Here is a 23,180-nt window from a genome sequence, read left to right on the forward strand (position 1 = left end):
TTCCACATGTAATCAATATAAACATTTTTGATGAGACGTTTCACCTTTTTGTTCATATGAAAGTGTTCAAATTCCGCTCTGGGTTTCACGTCGGAGCCCCGCTCCATGGGGCGGCCGTCAGGTGCTCAGTAGCCACACGTGGCCAGCGGCTGTGATACCGGAACACAGCTCTCGCTTTAGCTGTAACAAAGAACACCTGTTTGTTTAAAAAGTGAGCTCAGGAGTACTCACCTTTTGGACTCACCTTTCCAAAGTATTGTATTTAAATTTTTAAAACAATGTACATATCACAATGTGCTGCTACTATTTTCATTCAACAAACATTCATTTATTGAGGACCTGGTAAGGCCATGGTGATTGAGTGCAGACAGATCCGTGGAAAACGGTGACTGAATTCACGGTAGCTTTTTGTCACTGGATTTTCTTAAAACCTGGAAATACACTGAGTGGCCAGATTATTATGATCTCTGAACGCATAATAATCTGGCCACTCAGTGTATATCCTATATAATAAAAGGCTAATATGCAAATTGTCCCCTCAACCAGGAATTCGACCAGCAGGCAGGCCAGCCAACCGCCCATGTCCACTCCCCCTGGCCAGGCTGGCCGGACCCCACCCATGCACGAATTCATGCACCGGGCCTCTAAAATACACACACACACACACACACACACACACACACTGAGTGGCCAGATTATTATACATTCAGAGATCATAATAATCTGGCCACTCAGTGTATAACTACTGTTGTGAAGGGTCGGCCAGAGGGTTCCCATGCTCCAAGTTTGGGAACCACAGTTTATACCCTTTGCCTTGCTCTTGCAAGAAGAGGAAGGAAAGTACATGTCTGGGGGCCTGTGTTGTGGGCCCCCATCAGTCAGTGTCTTGGTTACGATGGGTTGGCCACAGGCCTCAGTGTGGCTGACTCGTGTCACTTCAGTTTGGCAGTTTCATCCATGTGGCTGCTGCTGCCTTATTTATGCCTCCTCTCCTCCCAGCTGGAGTGTAGCCCTGAAGTAGGGTGAGGGAAGGAAGGCGGTAGGGAAAGGCCGTGACACTTCCCTCAGCTCCTTCCGGCTGCTGCTGGGCTGGGCCAGCCCCGAGCCTGGGGGAGACAGACTTGTGTGACTAGCACAGTGGACTGGCCAGCGTTCTGCGTATCAGCTCTGCACAGGGCTCAAAGGGAGTGCTGGCTTGTGAGGTGCGGACATTAGGGAGCGGGTGCTGAACACACAGCCCAGGCGCCTCGCAGGCCAGAGAGGGTGGGAGTGGCTGGCTCAGGTCTCTGTGTGGCAGTGGGGCCCAGAGTGGCCCCCAGGTGTTTTGCATCCTGACGACCTCCTTCCAGAGAAGAGGTGGGCTGGAAGCCACCTTCCCTTCAGCCATGACCTACGAGGCTGCATGTCACCAGCAAATGCCACAATATTCCCCTCACCCCATCCTGGCATTTTAGGCAGGGGCTGTTTTTGTACGTTTTTTTGTTTTGTTATTGTTTGCTGTGTTTTGTCCTTAGTTTATGCTAACTTATCCTATATAATAAAAGGCTAATGTGCAAATGGACCAAACAGTGGAATTACCAGTCGCTATGACGCACACTGACCACCAGAGGGCAGATGCTCAATGCAGGAGCTGCCCCCTGGTGGTCAGTGTGCTCCCACGGGGGGGGGGAGGGGGGGGGAGCGCTGCGCAGCCAGAAGCCGGGCTCATGTCCGACGAGCACAGTGGTGGTGGCAGGAACCTCTCCCGCCTGCCGGCATCCCCAGAGGGGTCCTGGGCTGCGAGAGGGTGCAGGCCGGGCTGAGGGGCCCTCCCCCACCGCAAGGGCATGAATGCCGTGCACCAGGCCTCTGGTATGTTCACAAAATAGCAGGAAGTTTGTGAACAGACACATACCCTTGGAAAACGGCACAGAAGGCAGCCCCTCAGCCAGCAGCCCCGCTGGCCGCCTCGCCCTGTCTCAGCCTGCCCAGCACTGAAACCAGGACTTCTCCCCACTCCCCGCCTGGAGGTGAGGGAGCTGTGGACGTGGCCACGCAGGCGCATCCCCTAGTGTGGCAGCAGTAAGTGCCGGTCCCTTTACCAACCCCTTATGTCAACCTTTGTCCAGGGAGCCAGCGGGGAGTCTGAGGATGGGCCGGGCGGGCAGCTCTCTGCCTTCAGTGCAAGCGGGTCCAACTCAAAGGCTCACGGGCCAAATCGACAAGCGTTAGGTTTATGTGGCCGCAAAAAAACAAAAGCTTCTATTTTCATAGAAACGTAGGTTTATTTCAATAGAGACATGCCGAATACAAAGGGCTGAAATAAATGAGTCATCGTTAACATAAAATAATAGAACATTTTAATAAAAATTAATATTTTTTCTTGAACATTAACTTACCAGACACTGAATAACTGCACCAATTAATAAGCGTAACACAAATAAACCTATTTTTCTTGTTCTCTGAAAGCCAAGTATTTCCTGTTGCGCACACCAAACAAGTCAGTCCAAGACTAATGGCGTGGCCATCGGCTGCTAAAATACTCGCTGCCGGTGTGAGTGGCGAGAAATGGTGCGTCTGCGTGCAAGGCGCGTAAGGGAAATGACTGCAACACGGTGATAGTGATCAGGCATTAGCGAAGGTTGTAGTTTGTTATTAATATTGTGTTTAACAGGATATTGTAAACATTGTGTCACGTTCTTGTCCACGGCTCCTTCCGGAGCAGCCACTTCCTTCTAGAAACGTCTGTGGTGGTGGCTGCTTCTGCCGCGCCCGGTGCCGCGCTGACCCTCCGCCTGCTCGCTCCTTGTCTCTGCGGCTTCCCCCCGGCCAGGACGGAGGCCCTCTAGGTGGGGTCTCTGTCTTCTGCTTCTCTAGTGGCCGGTGGAGGTTGGAGGTTCCATGACTTTTGTGGTTAGGAGAGGAGGAGAGAGAGAGAGAGAGAGAGAGAGCTGTGGAGGGGGAGCATGGTGTTGGGGGGGGGGGGGCTGTCTTGTTTTTAAGGAAAATGCAGACTTCCCAGGCACTGAACCTTTCCGGCCGAAGGTGAGGACATTTGCCCCAGAAGGTGGGCTCCTGCCTCTGGGTCCGAGGAGGAGCTTGGTCCTCGGTTGGCCATGAGCCTGGGTGAGACGCTCAGTTAGCGACGGGCGGCATGCAGCTCAGCGTGTGCCCCTGCGGAGCCAGGGTGGCCCTGGAACAAGCGTGTCCAACTCAAAGGCTCACGGGCCAAATCAACAAGCGTTAGGTTTATGTGGCCGCCAAAAAACGAAAGTCCAATTTTCATAGAAACGTAGGTTTATTTCGATAGAGACATGCCGAGTACAAAGGGCTGAAATATATGAGTCATCGTTAACATGAAATAATAGAACATTTTAATAAAAGTTAATCTTTGTTCTTGAACATTACCTTACCAGACACTGAATAACTGCACAAATTAATAAGCGCAACACAAGTAAACCTATTTTTCTTGTTCTCTGAAAGCCAAGTATTTCCTGTTGCGCACACCAGACGAGTCAGTCCAAGACTAACGGCGTGGCCAGCGGCTGCTAAAATACTCGCTGCCGGTGTGAGTGGCGAGAAATGGTGCGTCTGCGTGTAAGGCGCGTAAGGGAAATGACTGCAACACGGTGATAGTGATCAGGCATTAGCGAAGGTTGTAGTTTGTTATTAATATTGTGTAAAACAGGATATTGTAAAAATTAAGTTACGAAAATTTTAAAAATATATTTTATTGATTTTTTACAGAGAGGAAGGGGGAGAGAGAGAGAGTTAGAAACATCGATCAGCTGCCTCCTGCACACCTCCCACCGGGGATGTGCCCGCAACCACTGTACATGCCCTTGACAGGAATTGATCCTGGGACCCTTCAGTCCACAGGCCGACGCTCTAGCCACTGAGCTAAACCGGTCAGGGCAAGTCACGAAATTTTTATTAAAACGTTTCTCACATACCGCTGTGTGGGCTGGGCCGCATGCGGCCCGGAGTGTGCCGTGCTTGCTGCAGTGTGCCCTGTGTGACATCCTGGTGGGAGGTCTGAGGCCCTCCAGCCAACCCAGGGAAGACAGGTTGTCCCCCCACAGCCTCGTCCCGGCCGTCCCGGACCTGTGTTCATCGGCTCTCTCATCCCTTCCTGGTCCCCATCCCCCGGTGGCTGTGGCCCTCGGGCCGGTGTGTCTCCTCCGTAGGCCCCTCCACGGGCTGTTCCTGCCCTTTACCTGTGAGCTGTATCTAAACCTGGCTTGTCCAGCTCCAGTGCCCACCTTTCTGGTTCGAGGACCCGGTCTGTGGGGTGCCCTCCGACCCCAGCCTTCCTGGCCCGGTACCTCCTGGGGCCTGGAGCAGACGGGGTTCTTTCCCCGGCTGGCGTTTGTCATGAGCTGCCGTCTGCTTCGCTCACTGCTTTCCCTTAGACACTGAGCCCCGAGCCCAGCACCAGCCTGCAGGTCACGCTGGACAATGACCAGGGAGCCTCTCAGCTCTGTGCCAGCCCAGGAGCCCTGCTGGGTACTGGAGGTCACTCAGGGAGCTCCCCGCCCAGGTCCCACGGCTCTGTCTGCTCCAGGGCCACTCTGCTGCCAGAGTCCCTGGCCCTTAGGACCGGGGCAGGTGGGGCTTGGGTCTGAGAGAGGAGCTGTGGGTCCCTGCCAGGACGGGGCCTGCGCAGGTGCTCGTGGGCCGGCAGGGCTACCATTCAGGGCGAGGACAGATGCTCTCTGTGAGCCTGTGCCTTCCCTCTGGCAGGAGGCTGGAGAGGTGCCTCCCGCTCCAGTCCCTGGGACAGGCTGGCTCTCTGGCCCGGGCCCAGCTGCTGGCGCTGGGAGAGCGTGGCGGTGCGTCCAGTCCTCTGTCCTCCCGCGGAGTTCCCATTCCGCCTCTGGTCAGAGCTGGGGCAGGCGGGGCCAGCACTGAACACACGGGCGCCCTGCTTTTGGCTCAGGCTCCTGCCAGGCCAGCTGGCTCAGGCCTGTCAGAGAGCAGCTTCCCCGGGGAGTGGGAGCGGCCTCCCCTCTGCCGGGGCCCAGCGAGGTGGACATGGGCGAGTGGCCAGTTACTGGCCGGGAGGCAGTTGTGAGCTGCCCCGCTACGGGGGTGGAACTGCAGGGTGACGCTGGGTATGAGGCCCGGGTGAGCCTTCCCACCTCTGGGGGAGGAAGCCGGCCCCTCAGTGAGGTGCCCTCTCTGTGGGGTGGGGCGGGACAGGGAAATGCAGGTCGGGGGCACCAATGGCACAGATAAAGAGACCCTGACCGCAGTCCAAACAGCTTAACATAGACCCTCCGAGGGGCTGGGGGGCAGCTGGGGGCCGTCCCCAGAGTGTGGTGATGTGAGAGAGACACTGAGGTTTCCTCTTGGTGGTAAAAGAAGATCCGTCCTCGGGAGTGAGGGGCCCGGACACCCCAGTCCTCTGGTCTTGAAAGCGAGGGTGGACTGGTGTGGTCCGGGTAGAGGGAGCAGATAAGTGGGGTACGGGTGAGGCCCTCCTTGATTCCCATCCGGGGGCAGTGGTCACAACCAGGCTGCTTCAGCTGCCATAAGCCTTTCCCTGCCAGGTTGCCCCAAAACTGGATCCACAGTAAAACTGATGTTTGCTGCTAGGGGGTGGAGGTCACGGCACCGCCCGAGGCGGCCGAGGGCCCTTTCTCTGAGCGGGAGGCCTGGGGCTGGGTTGAGTTGAGTTGACACCAAAGAAACGACGCCTTTACCGAAAGGGCATGCCCGCACCGGGACCGAGGTCCGTCCCTGCACAGTGACTCGGTGGCTGGCCCGGTGAGCGCGTGCTGGGCCGCGCGGAGGGGCAGCCGAGGCAGCTTTACTGGAGTCATGACTTCGTTATGGAAATGGCTGGCATAGTGTGTTTTTAAACTTTTCAAACGTGCCACTCCACACGCCAGTCCTTGGTGTTTGTGCTGCAGATGTCACACAAGATGGACGGCTCTTGCGGGCGACAGGGAGTTGCGGGGTTCTGAGCTGGGGTGGGGGGCAGGGTCAGATTTGTAACCTCAGTGAGAGCGGTCGTGAAAGAGGGTCTTCCTGTTGGTGCTCCTTAACCCTCCATGCCTGCTTGCCACTCCCTGCAGGGGACATGCTATCCCCATTTTTCAGAGAGGAAGCCGGGGTACGGAGACGTAAAGGAGTTGTCCAGGGTTGCTTGCTAGTAATGGCAGAGGCAGGACCTGACCCCAGTAAGTCTGGCCTCAGAGCCCGTGTTCTGAGCTGGCATGCACTATGGTACCACGAAAAGAGAAAAAATTTAAAATTCAGGAGGAAATTTGAAGAATATTGTGTCATCTTCAGACAAGAGGGATCCTTTTAAGCCAGACAGGAAGCCCAGAATTTATAGAGGAAAAGACTGACAGGTTTCCCCTCCAGCTTTTTATTTTAAAAAATGACCTCCTTGAAATTTGTTAACATTTTATCCCATTTGTGCACTCACTCTCTCTCTCTCTCTTCCTCTCTCTTACACACACACACACACACACACACACACACACACACACACTTTTTGGTGGTGGTCACAGTCAGCACCTGTATTATTTCCCCGCTAAGCACTTCAGGAGGCATTTCCTAAGAACCAGACACCTTCTACATAGCATAGGACACCTTCTACATAGCATAGGACCAGTATCAAACCTCAGAATATGACAAGAGTCCTCTCACATCAGTAGGAGCTCATCATCCATCACCAGATTTCCTCAGTTAGCCCCCAACTGTCTTACATCACCTTTTTGCTTTTCCCAGTCAGAATGGGTCAGGATGGGACAGGCCCATCATGATGCTGTTCCTTCGCACAGACTTGCGAGGCGTCTGAGCCAGGTTTCTTGCAGTCAGTGCTCCGGAGCCCGCCGAGGCTGCTGCTGCGTGGTGTGGTAACTTGTTCCTCCATCCCGGGTGCTGCAGTGACTGGAGGTGAGGTCTAGGGGCTCATGGATACCTCCTGCCGTGTCACCTCAGGCCCTGCTGTCAGTGACGTTGAGACTACTAAGAGATCTCCCAATCTCGCAGTAAAGCCACACACACATTTTTTGGTTTCCCAGTGCATCTGAAAGTTACACTGAGTGGCTAGATTATTATGATCTCTGAACGCATAATAATCTGGCCACTTAGTGTGTGTGTGTGTGTGTGTGTGTGTGTGTGTGTGTATGTATATATATATATTGGAGGCCCGGTGCATGAATTCGTGCATGGGTGGGGTCCCGCCAGCCTGGCCAGGGGGAGGGAACATGGGTAGTTGGCCGGCCTGCCTGCTGGTCGAACTCCTGGTCGAGGGGACAATTTGCATATTAGCCTTTTATTATATAGGATATACACTGAGTGGCCAGATTATTATGCGTTCGGAGATCATAATAATCTGGCCACTCAGTGTATGTTTACAGGATACTGTAGTTAGTCTTTTTTTTTTTCCATTTATTTTATTTTTCTAAAGTTTTACATATGTCTCCTTTCTCCCCTCATTGACCCCCCCCCCCCCCCCCGCAAGCCCCCACCGCCCCAGTGTCTGTGCCCTTTGGTTATGCTAATAAGCATGCATACAAGTTCTTTGGTTGATCTCTAACCCCCTCCCCCCCATTGGTCTCTGGATCTATTTTTGATCATCAGTTTATGTTGGTCATTATATCCCACATATGAGTGAGATGTAGTTAGTCTTTGAAATGTGCAATGGTATTATGTCTAAAAATATATACTTACTTTAATTAAAAAATACTTTATTGCTAAAAAATGTCAACCATGACTTGAGCCCTCAGCAAGGGGTAAGCTGTTTGCTGGTGCCGGGAGGGTCTTGCCTCAGTGTCGATGAAAGCGCAGAGTCTGCAGAGTGCAGTGAAACGGGTCTGCCCGCGTTGATGGTGTTAACCATTGACACAGGCACGTGTTTTTTTCGGGTGTTGATTTCCCATTAATTGTATTTCCATCAGGGTTTTCACAGGCTTTTATCATTCAGGGTTTTTACTTGTATGTAGTTGAATCTATTGACCCTCTCTCTCTCTCCTGGTCTGTAACTCCAGCGAGCCTTGTCGTGTCCCGCTCGGTCCTTCCGCAGCCCCCTCTCTGGTTCATTGCGTGGCCACCCTCCCTGCATGGCGCCAGTGCAGCAGGGCCTGTGGGCAGGTGGGGTGAGGAGGGCACCCAGGAGCACGGTGAGGTGGGGAGGAGAGCCCCGGAGGCCTGTGGGCAGGTGGGGTGAGGAGGGCACACAGGAGCACGGTGAGGTGGGGAGGAGAGCCCCGGAGGCCTGTGTGCAGGTGGGGTGAGGAGGGCACACAGGAGCACGGTGAGGTGGGGAGGAGAGCCCCGGAGGCCTGTCTGAGGTGCTTTGCAGACAGTAACCAGGTTACCAGGGTCCCCGCCACCTCTGCCACTGCCTGACATCGGCCCCCTGCGCCTGGCACCCCTGAGCTGGCCGCACAGACCGGGACCCCTCGCCTTGCAACTCAGGGAGGGGCCCTGCCAGGGGCCTCCTGGTCTGCTGACTCTGACCTTGAAAGTTCCCAGAGGGCAGTGGCTCTAGACGGCCTAGAGACCTCCTGGCCTTTCTCATCTCGAAGCTGAGGGCCCAGCCACCCAGCAGGGGGAGGCCACTGTCAGCCACAGAGCTCCTTCTCGCACGTCCCCCTTTGGGCCCCACGTGGTCCCTGGCCTGAGAGCTGGGGGGCTGGCCCGGGCTGCAGTCGTCAGGCTGAAGGCAGATGACAGTAGAATTAACGTCGCCGTCTAATCCCAGTCACCAGATGCCTGAGGTTCTGATCCGATCGATCGCCAGTGGCTCTGCTGCAGGAGAACCTGTGGGCCGAGCACACCCGGTTTGCGGTTGGCAGGAAATTGTGCAGGTGAACCGGCCGCATCTGGGGTTGGTCTGACCGACCCACGCTTCCCCTCCCGCACTGGTGGGCCTGCCCTGGCTCCTCTGGCTCCGTCTACGTGGCATGAACCCATCCGCCCTCGATAGGTCCCCTTTTGCTGTCGGAGGCAGTCACTCTGGGTAGCTTTCTCCTTGGTAAGTGGCCACGGGTCCCTGGGAGAGTAGCCCAGCTTGTATTAGCCCCTCGCACTGGCCCCGGGCTGGGAGGATGGGGGTGGGGCAGGAGTTCGTTTGGAAGGTGGGTGAGGAGGAACCTTGGGGAGGGTTTTTGAAAGGAGGGCCCCTGCTAGGAACGCCATCTGGGCTGCCCCGATGTGGGTACCAGGGCAGGAGGAAAGGAGGATAGGTGGAGCGGGGGAGGGCACCAGTAAGATGAAATTCGGGCTGAAGTCGGCCCTATGTCAGCAGAGATGTCACCAGGCCAGGGAGGCCCAAGGGCAAGGGGCCAGCCAGATAGCCTGGGTTGGAATTCCACTTACTGGAGACCTTGGGCAAGTTACTTGGTATCTGTGCCTCAGTTTCCTCATCTGCACAGTGGGTTACTGTGAGGGCTCAGTGGGTCATTGTGTGTAAATGCCCAGAGTGGGGCCTCTCGTGTTCAGTAACTGGCTGTTCCTTTCCCGTGGCCAGCGGTGTCCCACGCGGCTGCCGCCTTGGTTCTGTGCTGTCCTCGGGGCTACAGAGGTGGGCTCGGAGCCGCAAGGGCAGGTGTCTGTCATCCTGCTTGTGCCCCGGAGCCCCCGACAAGTGAGGGCAGATTATAGCTTCTGTAGCGGAGACCAGATGAGCTGGGAAGTAGAGAGGAGACTGGCAGGTTTGAGAGATTCCCACTCCCCGGGGGCATTGTGGGGACGGCAGGCATGAGCCAGGGTTGACTGAGAATCACCACTGAGCTGGCAGGGGTAGAGGAGGCAGCCTCCCTGTCCAGATCCTGCTGGTGTCAACCCGAGCCCTCCCCTGGGGCTTCCGGCGCCTCCCGGCCTGGCCTGTGTGCTGGATGCTGGGGCCAGTGGGTGGGCTGGGGCTCGGTATAGGCCCCCTCCCCCTGGGGAAGTCACCTGGCCTGCCTTTGAAACCTGTAATGAGAATTCAGACACTTTTCAACTTTTGTCCATTAGACTCTCAAACCGCCTGTCTTTATTATTTTTTTTATTGTGTACACTGACCCTCCATCCCCTCTACTTAAGACCCTGAACTTGCACAGCTTTGTTTCTGCAGCTCCTCCATCTCGGAGCAAAATTAGTGCAATTATTTGAATACTCTATTGCAGTGGTCGGCAAACTCATTAGTCAACAGAGCCAAATATCAACAGTACAGCGACTGAAATTTCTGAGAGCCAAATTTTTTAAACTTAAACTTCTTCTAACGCTACTTCTTCAAAATAGACTCGCCCAGGCCGTGGTATTTTGTGGAAGAGCCACACTCAAGGGGCCAAAGAGCCGCATGTGGCTTGCGAGCCGCAGTTTGCTGACCACAGCTCTATTGCATCTTCCCTTGATTCAAATACTTGACTTTTGTGAAATAGGATGAAAGTAGACGAGGGCGCTGATACTGCGGAGGGATGGTGATCTCGTCATTGAGTGTTTTAGAAGCCTGCTAGGCTGGAAGCAGCAGGTTCTTAGCTCGTGGGACAAAGCTGGACCGTCTGAAAATACGAAATGCAGGGAATGTGTCAGGCAGGATTGGGGTGAAAAGGCAGTGACATTAGGGGGCGCCCACCCTTTTACACTCTGGTCTCGTCTCCCCATGAGGTGCCTGTGCAGTCTCCCCGCACTGGCTCCCTTGCCTTTTGGGACGAGCGTTGGAAAGCCGTGGACTTCGTGGTGGAGGGGGAAGGGCCCACGGTCCTCAGTTGGCCCCGCGATATTTTTCTGGTCTGGGCAGTGGGGCAGGGGTCCAGCTAGGGTATTAGAATGTGGGTCAAGGTCAGGAGGCTGTGGGGCTGCATGGAGGGCGGGACTGAGTCTTCCGGACACGGTCTTGTTGGGTCTTGTCCTGTCCACCATTGTCCCGATAGTTTGTGGACAGAAAGGAAGAGGAAGAGACCGTTACTGAGTAGCTGGTTTGGGGCGAGAAGGCCATTTCCGGGCTGGGGTGACGTTGCTTCCCAGAGGATGGTCTTGGTTTCCTCCCTTTGTCCACCCCAACCTGGCCCCGTGGTGCCCTCAGCTCTGCCTTGGGGTGCGGTGGGGACACTGCCACGGGGAGCTCTCTGACTGGAGTTGGGAGATAGGGCAGACTCCCCCAGCCCCTCTAGCAGCCCTGGGGGATGATCTGGGTTGGGGCTGGGGGGCTGGTTTCTGTGCAGCCATACCTGCTGGGCCCCCTGGAGCCGCCACCTTCTTCTTCTTTTGTTTGTTTTTGTTGATCCTCACCCGAGGATATTTTTCCATTGATTTTTAGGGAGAGTGGAAGAGAGAGGGAAAGAGAGAGAAACATCGATGTGAGAGAAACACATCGATTGGTTGCCTCCTGCATGAGCCCCAACCCGGGCCCGGACCAGGGAGGAGCCTGCAACCGAGGTACATGCCCTTGACTGGGATGGAACCCAGGACCTTTGGGTCCGCAGGCTGATGCTCCATCCACTGAGCCGAACCGGTTAGGGCTGGAGCCGCCGTCTTGAGTCTAACAGCTTCTGTGTTTCCTGGGGCTGCAGGAACAGCAGCCCCACCACACACGGGGCAGGGTAGTGGGGGTGTTTTCTTAAAACAACAGGAGTTGATTCTCTCACACCTGGAGGCGGGAAGTTGAAAGCCAGGCGTTGGCAGGCGGGGCTCGCTCTGAAGGCTGAGGAGGGTCTGTTCCAGGCCTCTCTCCGTGGCCTGTGGACGGCCACCTTCCCTCTGTGCATGTCTGTCTCTGTGTCCACATTCCCACGTTCTCTAAGGACACCCGTCATATGTGATTAGGGGTCCACCCTACTCCGTGTGACCTCATCTTAGCGAGTTACATTTGCAACCTCGCTATTTCCAGTTAAGGCCACAGTCTAAGGTCCGGGGGTTAGGACTTCACCGTATGGATCTGCTTCTTCCAGCCCATATCAGTTTTCCTTAGCTACTCGGAGAATGCCTGACCTACTTGGGCCCGGGGACTCTGAGGTCCAACTCTGCAGCCCCTTGGGGAAGCGATGGAGGGACCAGTAGTTCAAAGGCCCCGGCAGACGTGGAACTGCCGAGGTGTCCACCTCACTGTCTGACTTGAAGAGGGCCGACTCTGGCGGAATTACTGTGTCCCTGACACTGCTGCTGAGCGGCGAGGCTCCGTTGTCTGATCACCTGCTGAGAGCCAGGTACGGAACTGGCTGGGTGGAGGGTCCCTGATTCACAGACTGGCCCGAGACCCAGGGAGGTGAAGGTGACTGCACCTGGCTCAGCACACGGCTAAGAGGTCCTGAGGCTGAACTTGAACCCAGCCCTCAGCTCCAGAGCACGTGGGTGTCTTGCCGGTGCACTGCCACCCTGTGGACATGGGGTCTGTGTGAATTGTTTTGCCTGTAGTTTATCGCCTCAAAAGACTGTACCAATCAGGGACCATCTCTCCCAAGCCTGCCTCCCTCTCTGCATGGAGAACAAAAGCCTGGGTGTACCGTTCATGCTCAGGAAAGACATTCATTCACTCACTCACTCGCTCACTCACTCACAGAGTCATGAAGCCCAGCTGAGTGCATGGGTGGGGCGGGGGATGTGTTAAACACACCAGAAAAATACCCGAGAGTAATGAGTATTAGTGACCATGGTGATGGAGAGTGGCCGGGCACCCAGCTGGTGAGGGAAGGGGATCCGGATGAGCGGAAGCACCAGCGAGTGCAGAGGCCCTGCTGTTCGGGGCGCTGGCTGGCGGAGGGGAGAGTGCCGGGAGGGGAGGTCAGAGGCACATGGACCTTAGACGATGGTAAGGAACTTGTGATTCTGCACCGAGTGGGAAGCCCCTGAGGGCGGTGCCCGTCTTTCTGGATTGGCAGGGCCTGGGCTGGGAGGTGGCGGCCTGCCTTGGCTGCGCAGAGGTGGTGGGAAGTGGACTTGAGGAGGTGGAGCCAAGCGGACGGACCTCGGGTTGGATGTGGGGCGTGGTGAGGAGGAGGGAATGGAGAACACCGTAAACGGTTTTGGGGGGCGGGGGCGGAACTGTTGCATCGAACTGTCTCGGGGGACAGCCCCTGACACTTGTAAAGACAGAGTCCTGCGGGCCTCCTGGAGCAAACAGGGACCAAGGGGGAAGCCTCAGTCTCCTCTCCCTTCTGGACTGGAGACCTGCACATGGCGGCTGCTGGGGTCACCTGCTCCCCCTGCACTGGCCGCCAGGGCTGCAGGAAGATGTTTTGCTGCCACCTTGTGGACAAGAGGCACCCGTGCGGCGTTGCGCGATGTTGGGGGACGTTGGGGCTGTGTGGCTCTGGGATCATCTGGGCTGCAGGGAGAAGCGGAAGATTTCCCCTGAGCCACCCACATGCACCTGGGTGTCAGCGGGAAGCTAGGCCATCCCCCGCTCCCTGTGGGCCGTGGGCCTCAGCTGGGCATACCTCAGCTTATCAGCAGATCACCCAGCAAACATCTGAGTGGAGACTCAGTAGGTGCAGGTTCTGTGGGATTCCCGCGCCCGAGGCCGCCTTTGCCCTCTCGGGACCAGTGGTCTGTTTCTGCAGCGCCTCTAAGTCAGGCCTTCACCGGGTCCTTCTCTTCACCTTAGCTCCCTGATGCGGTCAGTAGTATATTCCTGCTGCCCCCAGACACGCAATTGCACACCCAGAGCAAGAAGGCAGGCCCAGCAGCACGCTGTGTGTGTGTATAGACTCAGCATCTCCTGATTTCCAGGCCCTCGGACCAGAGGGGCCGCGCAGTGCTCAGCTTCTGCACTTGGCTCTCAGGGCTGCGCGCCCATCCTCACCCAGAATGCTCACTGCAGGCGTCACGAGGCATTGCTTCTGCCATTCCCCCAGAAACTGCCATGGTGACTCTCACCCCCAAGCGACAGGTTTACCTGGGTGTTTCTGGTGACTGAACGGAGCGGGCATGAGGGCTGTTTTACGGGTTTTCTGTCCTGTCTGCACGGTCGCAGCGGAGAGCTTTGGGCGCTGCACTCATGCCCTTCAGGCTTCTTGAGCAGAACTGTGTTTGCCGCTTCTCTTTGGAGCAGAGTCTTGTCAGGCAGAACGCAGAGACCTCGTCCCTGGGTGGGGCCGGGGCCAGCAGAGAAGAGCTGTGCGCCTGCCCTGTTCTCCCTTCTGGGGTCTCCATGTCCTTTGACTTTGAGGTGTAGGCAGGTGCCCTCTCTGTCCCATTTTTGCCCGTCAGGAACGGTCTCTGGGAAAGGGATAGGAGGGAGGTAGCCCGCTGACGAGGAAGCTGTTTGGGTTTGGGAATTCACCATTTTGCCTGGGCTGATCATACAGGTGCAGTGGGAGCCCAGAGCTGGTGTGTCCTCTGAGGATGGGAGATGTCCTCCCATCCCTGGTACTGGGCACTGCTGCCCAACCTCCCTGGGCCAGTGTGCATGTAGCTGGGGGTGGGGAGGGGCTTTTCACCTTCAGGCCCATCCTGCTACTCCCATCAGGAGCCAGTTGGATTCTAAAGCAGCCCATCCCCCCTTGGGTATCTTGTTCCCTCTCCCTCAGTCCCAGATGGCCCCCAGACTGCTGTCCTGTGCGTGCATTTTCATTGGCTTGGGGGAAGGGTTCGAAATGAGCACCTTATTCTTTGGGGGAGGGGCAGTTCTGTGAGAGAGAGAGAGAGAGGTGTGTGCAGATAGGGAAGTTGGAAGTCGGGTGTGGGAATTTTAAACTTGGAAATGTGAGTCAGGATTCCTGGGTCCTGTTCTTGTCTCCATGCCTGAAGGATCCTGGGAAAGGCCCTTCAGCTGAACCATCTATTATGTGGAGACTATGCACCCCGAGAGGACAAAGCCAGCCTCATCACGTTAATGACTAGTCCCAAGAGAAAACAAGTTCAACCCCAGGCCTCTCCGGGTGATCCAGTCCGGGACTTGGGAATTTCCAGCCCTTTTTTGCCTGAGCACCTAGGATGGAGAGGCCCTGCCTTCCTCAGGCATTTACCCCACTCCAGCCCCCTCTGGAATGCGCCACTTTATCTTGTACTTGGCTTCTGACTAGGACCCTGGCATTCTAAAGCTAAGAGGAACGTGGGGAGTTGGGTGGGACTGGGGGGTGGAGGAAACCTGGGAGCATTACCTCTTTAAAGGAAGAGAGCCCCTCATCTCTGCCACTTCCAAAACTGGTTTCTCCTGATCTGCCTGGGGTCCTTGTGGATGATGGTAAACTGGGTGCTGGCTCCTCTCCAGGGCGCTGGAGGAGGACTGGGAGAGCCAGTGTTTAATGAGTGCCTGGTGCAGCCCACACTGCATGTTCAAAGGGCTTGGAGAGAGAGCGTCCGCGCTGCAAGCCAGCTCTTCACCTCTGCTCAGCCAGTCCACCTCTGGGCACCTCTGGACAGAGGTGAGACCCAGGGGCTGCAGACCAGAGCGTTCAGGAACCCTTCACTTGAGTTTTCCTTGTCCAGAACTGTATGGTCCAAGTCCAAAGGCTACCTTTGGATTTCCCCCTGCCCTGAGGCAGGACAACACAGCCCAGTCCGGACGATTTTACAGTCACCAAGGAAGAAAGCCTCCGTCCTGAACAGAACAGCCAGCTCCCCTGCAGCATCCGGCTACTCTGATTCTCCGGTTTCCCAGCCTCACAGTGTCTGAGCCTGAAACTAAGACAGGATCACCTCCTTTAGGCTTCCCCTTTTACAGATAAGGAGACCAAGGCCCAGAGAGGGTGTAGGACTTGCCTCCTAACGCTTACTTCACACTTTTACCAATTCTGGCCCTGCTGTATCACCTTCGGGTTTTTCCGGGTTTTTCCTGTGGAGAAAGAGTGGCCCACTTCTGTCCAGAGTGGGCCCAGTAAGAACTGTTAGTTCCTTGGCCCGCGCTCACTGACAGCTCCTCACCTACCTGCTCCTATCCGAGGAGGAGCCCTGGGCTGGAATTTCCTGTTTTCTGAGGGCTCCCGCGGCTGCCCCAGTAGGCTGGTTCCCCAGCGCCGCCGTTCCGGGGTGTTCCAGGCCGGGCTTGCCGCCTGCCTCTCCTTGCTGGGCAGGCTCCTGGCCTCTCCAGGTCTGGGCTTGCCGGCTGCGCGGTGGAGGAGTTGTGGGACTCAGTCGACCGATGCCAGGTGCCCAGAGGCCGGAGGTCCGTGCGCCGCGGCCCCGGCCCCGGCCCGGGCCTCGCCCCGCGCCCCTCGCCATGGGCCTGGCCCTTGCCCGCGGGCCCTGACCATGGAGCAGGGCTGGCCCCCCGGGTACAGCTACAGCCGGGAGCGGCCCGCCGCCTGCCGCCGCGCCCTCAGTGTCTGCGACTCGCTGGACCTGCACGGCGCCCCGGCCGCCCGCGCGGCCCCCGCCCTGCAGGCCGCCCTGTGCGCTGGGCGCGAGCCGCCGGCACGGCCGCTGAGCGTGTGCTCCGGGGACCCGGGGCCGGCGCCCGCCGGCGCCCGCAGCCTGCTGCTCGGCTTCCTGCGCCCGCGCCTCGGCCGGCGAGGCCCCGCCGACGGCCGCCCGCTGGTCCTCGGGCCCGCGCCCTCAGAGCGCCCCGGTTCCACCGCGCCCAGCCCCGCGCCGGCTCGGCGCAGCCGCTCCGGGGGCTCCCAGGCGCCGCGGCCGCGGCCCACCAGCATGACGTTCCTGGAGGTGAACCGCCTGGAGCTGGCCGAGGCCGAGGCCGCCGGCACGGGCGCGGGGCTGGGCCGCGCAGGCAGCGCCGGCTTCCTGCGGGGCGCCTCGCTCTGGAGCAGCCAGCGCTGGCAGGTGTGGCGCGGCGGCGGCGGCGGGCGGGCAGCCCCGGGCCCCCGGCGCGGCCTGTCGGCGCTGAAGAAGAGCTTCAGCTTCCGCCTGCGCCGCGGCCAGGAGATCCGGCGCTCGGAGTCGGGGCCGCTGCCCCGCGCGCGCACCCGCAGCGACGGCGACGCCAGCTCCCTCGGCGCCTTCCCCAGCCGCCGAGACTTGTTGCTGGGCGCCGAGGCCCCGCGCGCCGCGCCGGAGCCCGGTCGTCCCCGCTCCGCCGCCGGCCTCTGGAAGCTGCTCACCAGCCGCTTCCGCCGCCGGGAGCCCGCGCCGCAGCCCGCGTCCCCCGAGCCGCTGTGGAGCCGCCGGGCGGCCGCCGCTCCCGGGCCCTTGGGCGCGCCGAGCGGTAAGAGGAAGCGCCCGGCCGGCCGGGGTCCTTCCCAGTGGGAGTCCACGTTGAGAGCGGGTGGGAGCCCGGAACCTCCCGGGAGAGGTGGGCGTGTCTGGGCCAGGGCTGGCGGGACGGCCCGAGTGAGGGCAGCGCCCAGCGGGCTCTGGGGCGGCGATGGTCCCCGGAGGTGGCGGTGAGACAGGAGGACGTCCAGGAGGGCCCGGTGCCAGCGCTGGCCCTGACCTGGTGGAGGAGGGGGCCGCAGCCAAAGGTCCCCTTCGAGGCTGTTGGCACGTGCAGCGTGGCGGCCAGGGCAGCCTCGGCGGGGCCGAACGCATCTCTGTTGGGCTCTCCTTTACCGCTGCTTCTGCAGATGGCGCAGGGGCTGCTGTGGACGCGCGGGCCAGGGGGCGTTTGGTGCGATAACTACTCTGAGAGCCTGGGTGGGGAAGCAAGCGCGGCCAGGCCGGGCAGGGGGTTGCCGTCGCCGCCTAGACGAGGAAGGTTGTGCAAGCCCTCGGAGGACCCTGGGTAGCACAGGACAGTGCCAATGCCAGGCCCGCTGCCTGGTCTGAGAATGGCCTGAGGAGGGAGCCTGGGAGGCGGGTCGGGGAAGGAAGGGTGGTGGCCTCCCCAACAAGGAGGAGCTGCGGGTGGAGGGCTGTCCCAGAACAGGGCCAGGTAAGGGCTCCTCCCTCCTCACCCTGCAGGAATGTGGTGGGTGGCCCCACCCTGCACAGGGGAGCTGTTCCTACTCGCTGCAGGAGGCTGGCCCCCCTGCCCAGCCGCCAGGTGCCCAGCCCAGCGTGGGTCTGGGCTGAGACCTGCTGGTGCTGCTCTCTCCTGGGCCTGCTGTCTGGGCCCCGGGGCTCCGGGCTGGGTGTGGACAAGGTGGAGCTACTTGCTTTGCTGGAGCAGTGAGAGGAGGAGGGACCCAGGCCCAGGCGCAGCCCACACCTCTCAGTGTCCTCCCCCCGAGGACTGTCTTCACTCTGTTCCGCTTCCCTGCTGCTCCCTAGGGAACTAGGGGTGAGGGTTGGGGTCCCCTTGGCCAGTCCTCTGGCGTGGGCCTAGGAAGGGGCAGTGTAGGAGACAGCTGGCAGCCGATGGCACAGGTGTGGGTGCCACCCAGTCCTGACAGGCAGCCTTCTCTCCCGCAGACTCCTTTGTGAACAGCCAGGAGTGGACCCTGAGCCGCTCGGTGCCGGAGCTTAAAGTGGTGAGTGAGGCGGGGAGGGCCGGGCAGCCCGGGGGCCGGTGGGGGCGCGGCTCCGCCAGGCCGTTGCTCCCTGCCCCCTGTCCCCCCCCCTCCAGGCCTCTCCCTGCAGCATCCTTCTGGCCCTCTTCCCCCGTCAGCACTGGTCCTTCTCAGTCCTTGTGGTTTCTGCCTTTCCGGCCCCATCTCCGCCCTGTGCCTTCTGACCGCTGCTGCCGCCCCTTCCTCTCCCGCAGGGCATTGTGGGGAACCTGTCTAGTGGGAAGTCAGCCCTTGTGCACCGTTACCTGACGGGGACCTATGTCCAGGAGGAGTCCCCTGAAGGTGAGCGTTACAGGCTGGCTGCGCTGGGGGTGAGGGGCTCGAGCCCCGTCTTTCTCACGCTCCTGTCTCCTTGGGAGCTGTGCGTTTCTTCTCTGCGTGGCCCCGCGGGTGTTCTCCCAGCCGCGGCCCTGACTGTGCGCTCTGCCCTAGGGGGCCGGTTTAAGAAGGAGATTGTGGTGGATGGCCAGAGTTACCTGCTGCTGATCCGAGATGAAGGAGGCCCGCCTGAGCTCCAGGTGAGGCTCCTGCCCAGCGCTGGCCATGGAGTGTGTGGGGACAGGGGTGCAGAGTCCGCCCTGACCGGGTGAGGCTGGTAATTGTGCTCGGCTCCCCCTAGTTTGCTGCCTGGGTGGATGCGGTGGTGTTTGTGTTCAGCCTGGAGGATGAGATCAGCTTCCAGACGGTGTACAACTACTTTCTGCGCCTCTGCAGCTTCCGCAACGCCAGCGAGGTGCCCATGGTGCTGGTGGGCACGCAGGGTGAGCGGGCCTCCTGACCCCCGGGGAACGGGCCGGTAGGGTCCGTGCTTCTTGAGATGGTTTAACCGGGTGGCTGGCTCATTGCCACTCAGCGAGTCGGTCGGGGGCAGATCTGGCGCGAGGCCAGACACCTGGGTTCCTGTGCTCACCCAGCCTCTGACCAGCGGCCCTCGCCTCAGCGCCCCGGCTTCTCCGCAGGCTGAGTTAATCCCCACCCTGCGCCTCCACAGATGCCATCAGTGCCGCAAACCCCCGGGTCATCGACGACAGCAGGGCCCGCAAGCTGTCCACAGACTTGAAGCGCTGCACCTACTATGAGACGTGCGCCACCTACGGGCTCAATGTGGAGCGCGTCTTCCAGGACGGTAACTCGCGCCGGGTGGGCCCGCTTCCCCGTGGGTCAGGAGGGCCCTCTGGCCAGCGGCGCGTGCTGGGGGGCGGGGGGGGCGGCTCTAAGCCGGGCTTCTCCCTTCTCCCCAGAGGGTAACTGACTGTGCTGTCCCCTGCAGTGGCCCAGAAGGTGGTGGCTTTGCGGAAGAAGCAGCAGCTGGCCATCGGGCCCTGCAAGTCACTGCCCAACTCCCCCAGCCACTCGGCAGTGTCCGCCGCCTCCATCCCGGCCGTGCACATCAACCAGGTGCGGCAGCCTCCCCGCGTTCCGCCTCAGCCCTGCCTCACATCCTGTCTGTCTGCCTGCCTGTCCCCTCCTCATCTGGTCTCCTGCCTTGTGGACGGTGTGGAAGCCCTGGCTCGAATTCATGCAGCCTGTGCGACTGGCCTGGCCTCATCTGCACCCCGTGGTGACTGCCTTCCTGCTAGCGCCCCACCCCGCTCGCCGCCCTCTTACCCTGCAGCCCCTGCGGCCGAGGCAGCAGAACACTTGCTCTGGGGAGCACTGTCAGGGCTGTTTTAGGGGCGCTGCCCGGGGAACAGACTCAGGAGGCACAGAGGCGTTCTTGTTGGGGACTGACCAGCCCCTGGCAAAACTGGGAGCGTGAGCAGGCCCCCCCCTGTCGGCCCTGTCAGTGTGTGAGTTTAGAAGGGCGGTGCTCACCCCGCAGGGACCAATGGTTTTCATGCCGTGTGGGGTATCGGGGGTGTGCTTCTGAGCCGGGTTCTTCCAGTGTCCTCCCATAATTCCACTTTGACATCTGTCCACTTCCTGGCCTACTGCCTGGTTATTTTTCGGCCCTTGGCTTATGGGCCAGAGCTTCCTCCCGTAAGTGCGTTTCCCCACTCTGTCCCTGCTCTGCGGAAGCGCTGGGCCGTCACAGGTGCGCCAGGGGCTGGTCCAGCGGGCAGATGCGGCTTTACCTCTGCCCAGGGCCCACCCGGCCTCCAGCTTCCTGTTGGCAGCCCGGTTGCTTTATCAGAGATGCCTCCCTTTGGCACTTTAGAAGGCAGCCAGGCTCCCCCTGCCGCCTCCCTCGTGGAGAAGAGCAGTAGGGCCATAGAGGTAGGCCTTCCTTCACCATCTCTGGGCGCTCCCCTCAGCTGTGCCCGTGGGCCCTGCCAGGGAGGGGCTGAGGGATGAGGGGGCGCAGCTCCTTGGCTGCTTGTGCAGGTGAGGGACCAGGGGCTGCCAGGGCCCCGACGGTGTGTGTTCTGAGACCCGGAGTAGACCCTGGCACGCACTGTCTGCTCCTACCTTGTCCTCTTTTTTGTCTTTCCTCCTTTCCCAGCCCTGTCCCTCCCGCCACCTCCTCTGACGGTGGTCTGAGTTCTCTCTGTGCTCGGCCTCCGCGCTCCCGTGTCCCTTCCCGTCACACACACTTCTCACAGCAAACTTCGTCCTCCCCTGCCCAACCTCCTGCATCCTTGACATGTCACACCCAGGGTGACCTGCTGCCTCGTGTCACGCCCTCCCGTGAGCCGACTCCGCAGCTCACTTCCAGCCTCAGCCACTGATTCCGACCTGCTAGCCACTGCCTCTCGTTAGCTCCCGGGGGGCCGGGGGGCAGCCCCGTGTGGTGGCCTCCAGGCCATGCTGCCTCTCTCCCCATACTGCAGGGCTCCTGCCTGCTGCCTGCCCCTGCACCCCACCCCAGAGCCGCCATGCCCTCAGCAGCCCTCTCTGTCCTTAGGCCACGAATGGCGGCAGCAGTGCATTCAGCGACTACTCGTCCTCAGTCCCCTCCACCCCCAGCATCAGCCAGCGGGAGCTGCGCATCGAGACCATCGCTGCCTCCTCCACCCCCACACCCATCCGCAAGCAGTCCAAGCGGCGTTCCAACATCTTCACGGTACGTGCCCGTGCCCCGCCCCTCCCACCTGCCCAGCGGCCTCCACCCAGCAGGCAGGGCCATCTAGGCGGGGAGCCTCCTGCAGCCTCCATCCACACAGACACACACGGCTCAGCAGGTTCTAACCGGCCCTCGTCCACACGCAGACTCTTCCTGAGCCCCCGGGGGCTGCCCTCTGCACATCCACACGCACCACCTGTCCTGCCGCACACACCTCCCCTCCCCGCCACCCGAGGCCTTCTTGGCCAGCTTGAAGGACCTTTGGCGGCATCGGCTCTCACTGCCCCGACACCCTAGGTTTCGAAGTTGTGTACCGAGGCTACGCAGAGAGCTAGCGGCAGAGCTTGAACCAGGGCCCAGGCCTCCGTCCACATTCTGATCTCTCCCGTTACCCCATGCTTCCTACCGCCGCTGCGGTTGGTCTGGCAAAGCCTTAGACATCTTTCCCAGGCCTCCAGCCTGTGCCTCACCGCCCTGCCTTGAACCTCACAGGTCGGTTCTTCCCTCCCCTCAGACCTCACACCCGGGGGCCCCATGTGCCTCCTGCTGCTTGGGGCCCGCCCCTAAGCTCTTAGGTGTCCTGAGCTGCTGTCTGTCATGCCCAGGATCTAGCATCTGGCACATAGTCCCCCCCCCCCCCCCCCAAATGCTCACCCTCCAGCTGGGACTTGGCTGGACCATTCCAGGATCTTGGGTGAGACACAGGTGGGTGAGCTGCCGCGTGGATTCTCAGGAGATCGCCCTGTCCTTCTGCGTCACTCCACGTGCCTCTTTCCGAGCATCAGGGCTGGGCTCTCCGCCCGGCCTGTGTCTGCCCGCCAGGCCAGGCCCCAGCCAGGCTCTCAGGAACCAGTCCGTCAGAGCCAGTGCTCCCAGGCCTTGCCCATTCATTCTCGCCCCTGCCCCACCCAGCACACTTCTGCCCGGTCTGCCTGCCTCTGTCCCCTGTGCCTGCCACGCACTCCCTCCCTGTCCATGTTGACCCACCCTCTTGCCGCTGACAGCTGCCGCCATGCCTTGCACTTCCCAGCCTTGACCCTGCCTAGACTTGAAGCTTCTTATTTCTGTTCAGGCCCCTTGAGACTCACAGGGCCTTGGGCTGCCTGCTTGTGCCACCTGCTGCTGCTGCCGCTGCCGCTGCCCCTGTAGAGCCTGTGGGTGCCTATGTGACCGCCGTCCGTGCCCTCTGCACATCCTGCCTCCGTCACCTGTTCCCTCAGCACCATTCTTAACCTTCACCTTCCTTTGCTGCTAGTCCTGCACATTTGGGCGCACCCTCCTTCTCTGTCCTTGCCATGCTCCCGGCCTCCTCACCACGGCCCCTTCGTGCTTCCTGCCCCGTGCCCCTCGGCTGCCTGCTGCCACCGCTGCCTCCGCCTGCCATCCTCCTGCAGGGCCTTCCATTCTCTCCATCTTCATGGTGGCACCCTTATTTCTCCCTTGCATTGTTTCCATGGTGACCTCACTTGTGCCATTGTTCCCGAGGCTGCCTCAAGACATGTCCCCCATCTCTAAGGGTTCATCTCGGGACCTCCCCTCTCATCCTTGCTGTTGGGGCCACCCCTCTCCTCAGCGTCTCCCTGGCAGAGCCACGCCTGCTCTGGAGCTGGTGCCCTGGTGACCCTCCCCGGACATGGCTGTTGATGTCTCCAGTCTCCCCATGACTTCATGCACTCGATTTGTTGACACTCTTGCCCTGGTTCCTGCCGTGGGGGGTGCCCCTCTGGCTCCCGGGACCCTCTGGTGGTTGGGGACCTCTCGGCTCGCCAGTCTAGCTGGGGCAGGCTGCACCCCATCCCCCCCTCCCGCCCTCCAGTGGCAGGATCCCATCCACCTTCCTTCTCCCTGGGCCAAAGGGGCAGAGGCTGTGGCACCCAGTGGAGGCCCGGGGCAGGCACTGCTGGAGCTGC

At 59.8% G+C, this 23,180-nt stretch overlaps 1 protein-coding gene across 9 annotated transcripts in view; it reads left to right on the forward strand.

Moving 5' to 3' along the window:
• Positions 1 to 23,180, forward strand: part of AGAP3 (ArfGAP with GTPase domain, ankyrin repeat and PH domain 3) — a 54,014-nt gene that overhangs the window by 9,510 nt on the left and 21,324 nt on the right. For 4 of the 9 annotated variants that reach the window (XM_028135547.2, XM_054725942.1, XM_054725945.1 and 1 more), the window contains exons 1-8: positions 15,979 to 17,023; positions 18,169 to 18,227; positions 18,461 to 18,548; positions 18,699 to 18,784; positions 18,886 to 19,027; positions 19,258 to 19,392; positions 19,537 to 19,664; positions 21,112 to 21,270. In XM_028135547.2, coding sequence (XP_027991348.2) covers positions 16,114 to 17,023; positions 18,169 to 18,227; positions 18,461 to 18,548; positions 18,699 to 18,784; positions 18,886 to 19,027; positions 19,258 to 19,392; positions 19,537 to 19,664; positions 21,112 to 21,270 — 1,707 coding nt within the window. In that variant the 5' untranslated portion in view covers positions 15,979 to 16,113. Of the gene's footprint in view, positions 1 to 15,978; positions 17,024 to 18,168; positions 18,228 to 18,460; positions 18,549 to 18,698; positions 18,785 to 18,885; positions 19,028 to 19,257; positions 19,393 to 19,536; positions 19,665 to 21,111; positions 21,271 to 23,180 lie in introns of those variants that run through there. The other 5 variants (XM_054725947.1, XM_008158761.3, XM_028135546.2 and 2 more) reach the window with 3 other exon arrangements.

This window comes from Eptesicus fuscus, chromosome 14 (assembly GCF_027574615.1).
Source record: "Eptesicus fuscus isolate TK198812 chromosome 14, DD_ASM_mEF_20220401, whole genome shotgun sequence".
NCBI lineage: Eukaryota > Metazoa > Chordata > Mammalia > Chiroptera > Vespertilionidae > Eptesicus > Eptesicus fuscus.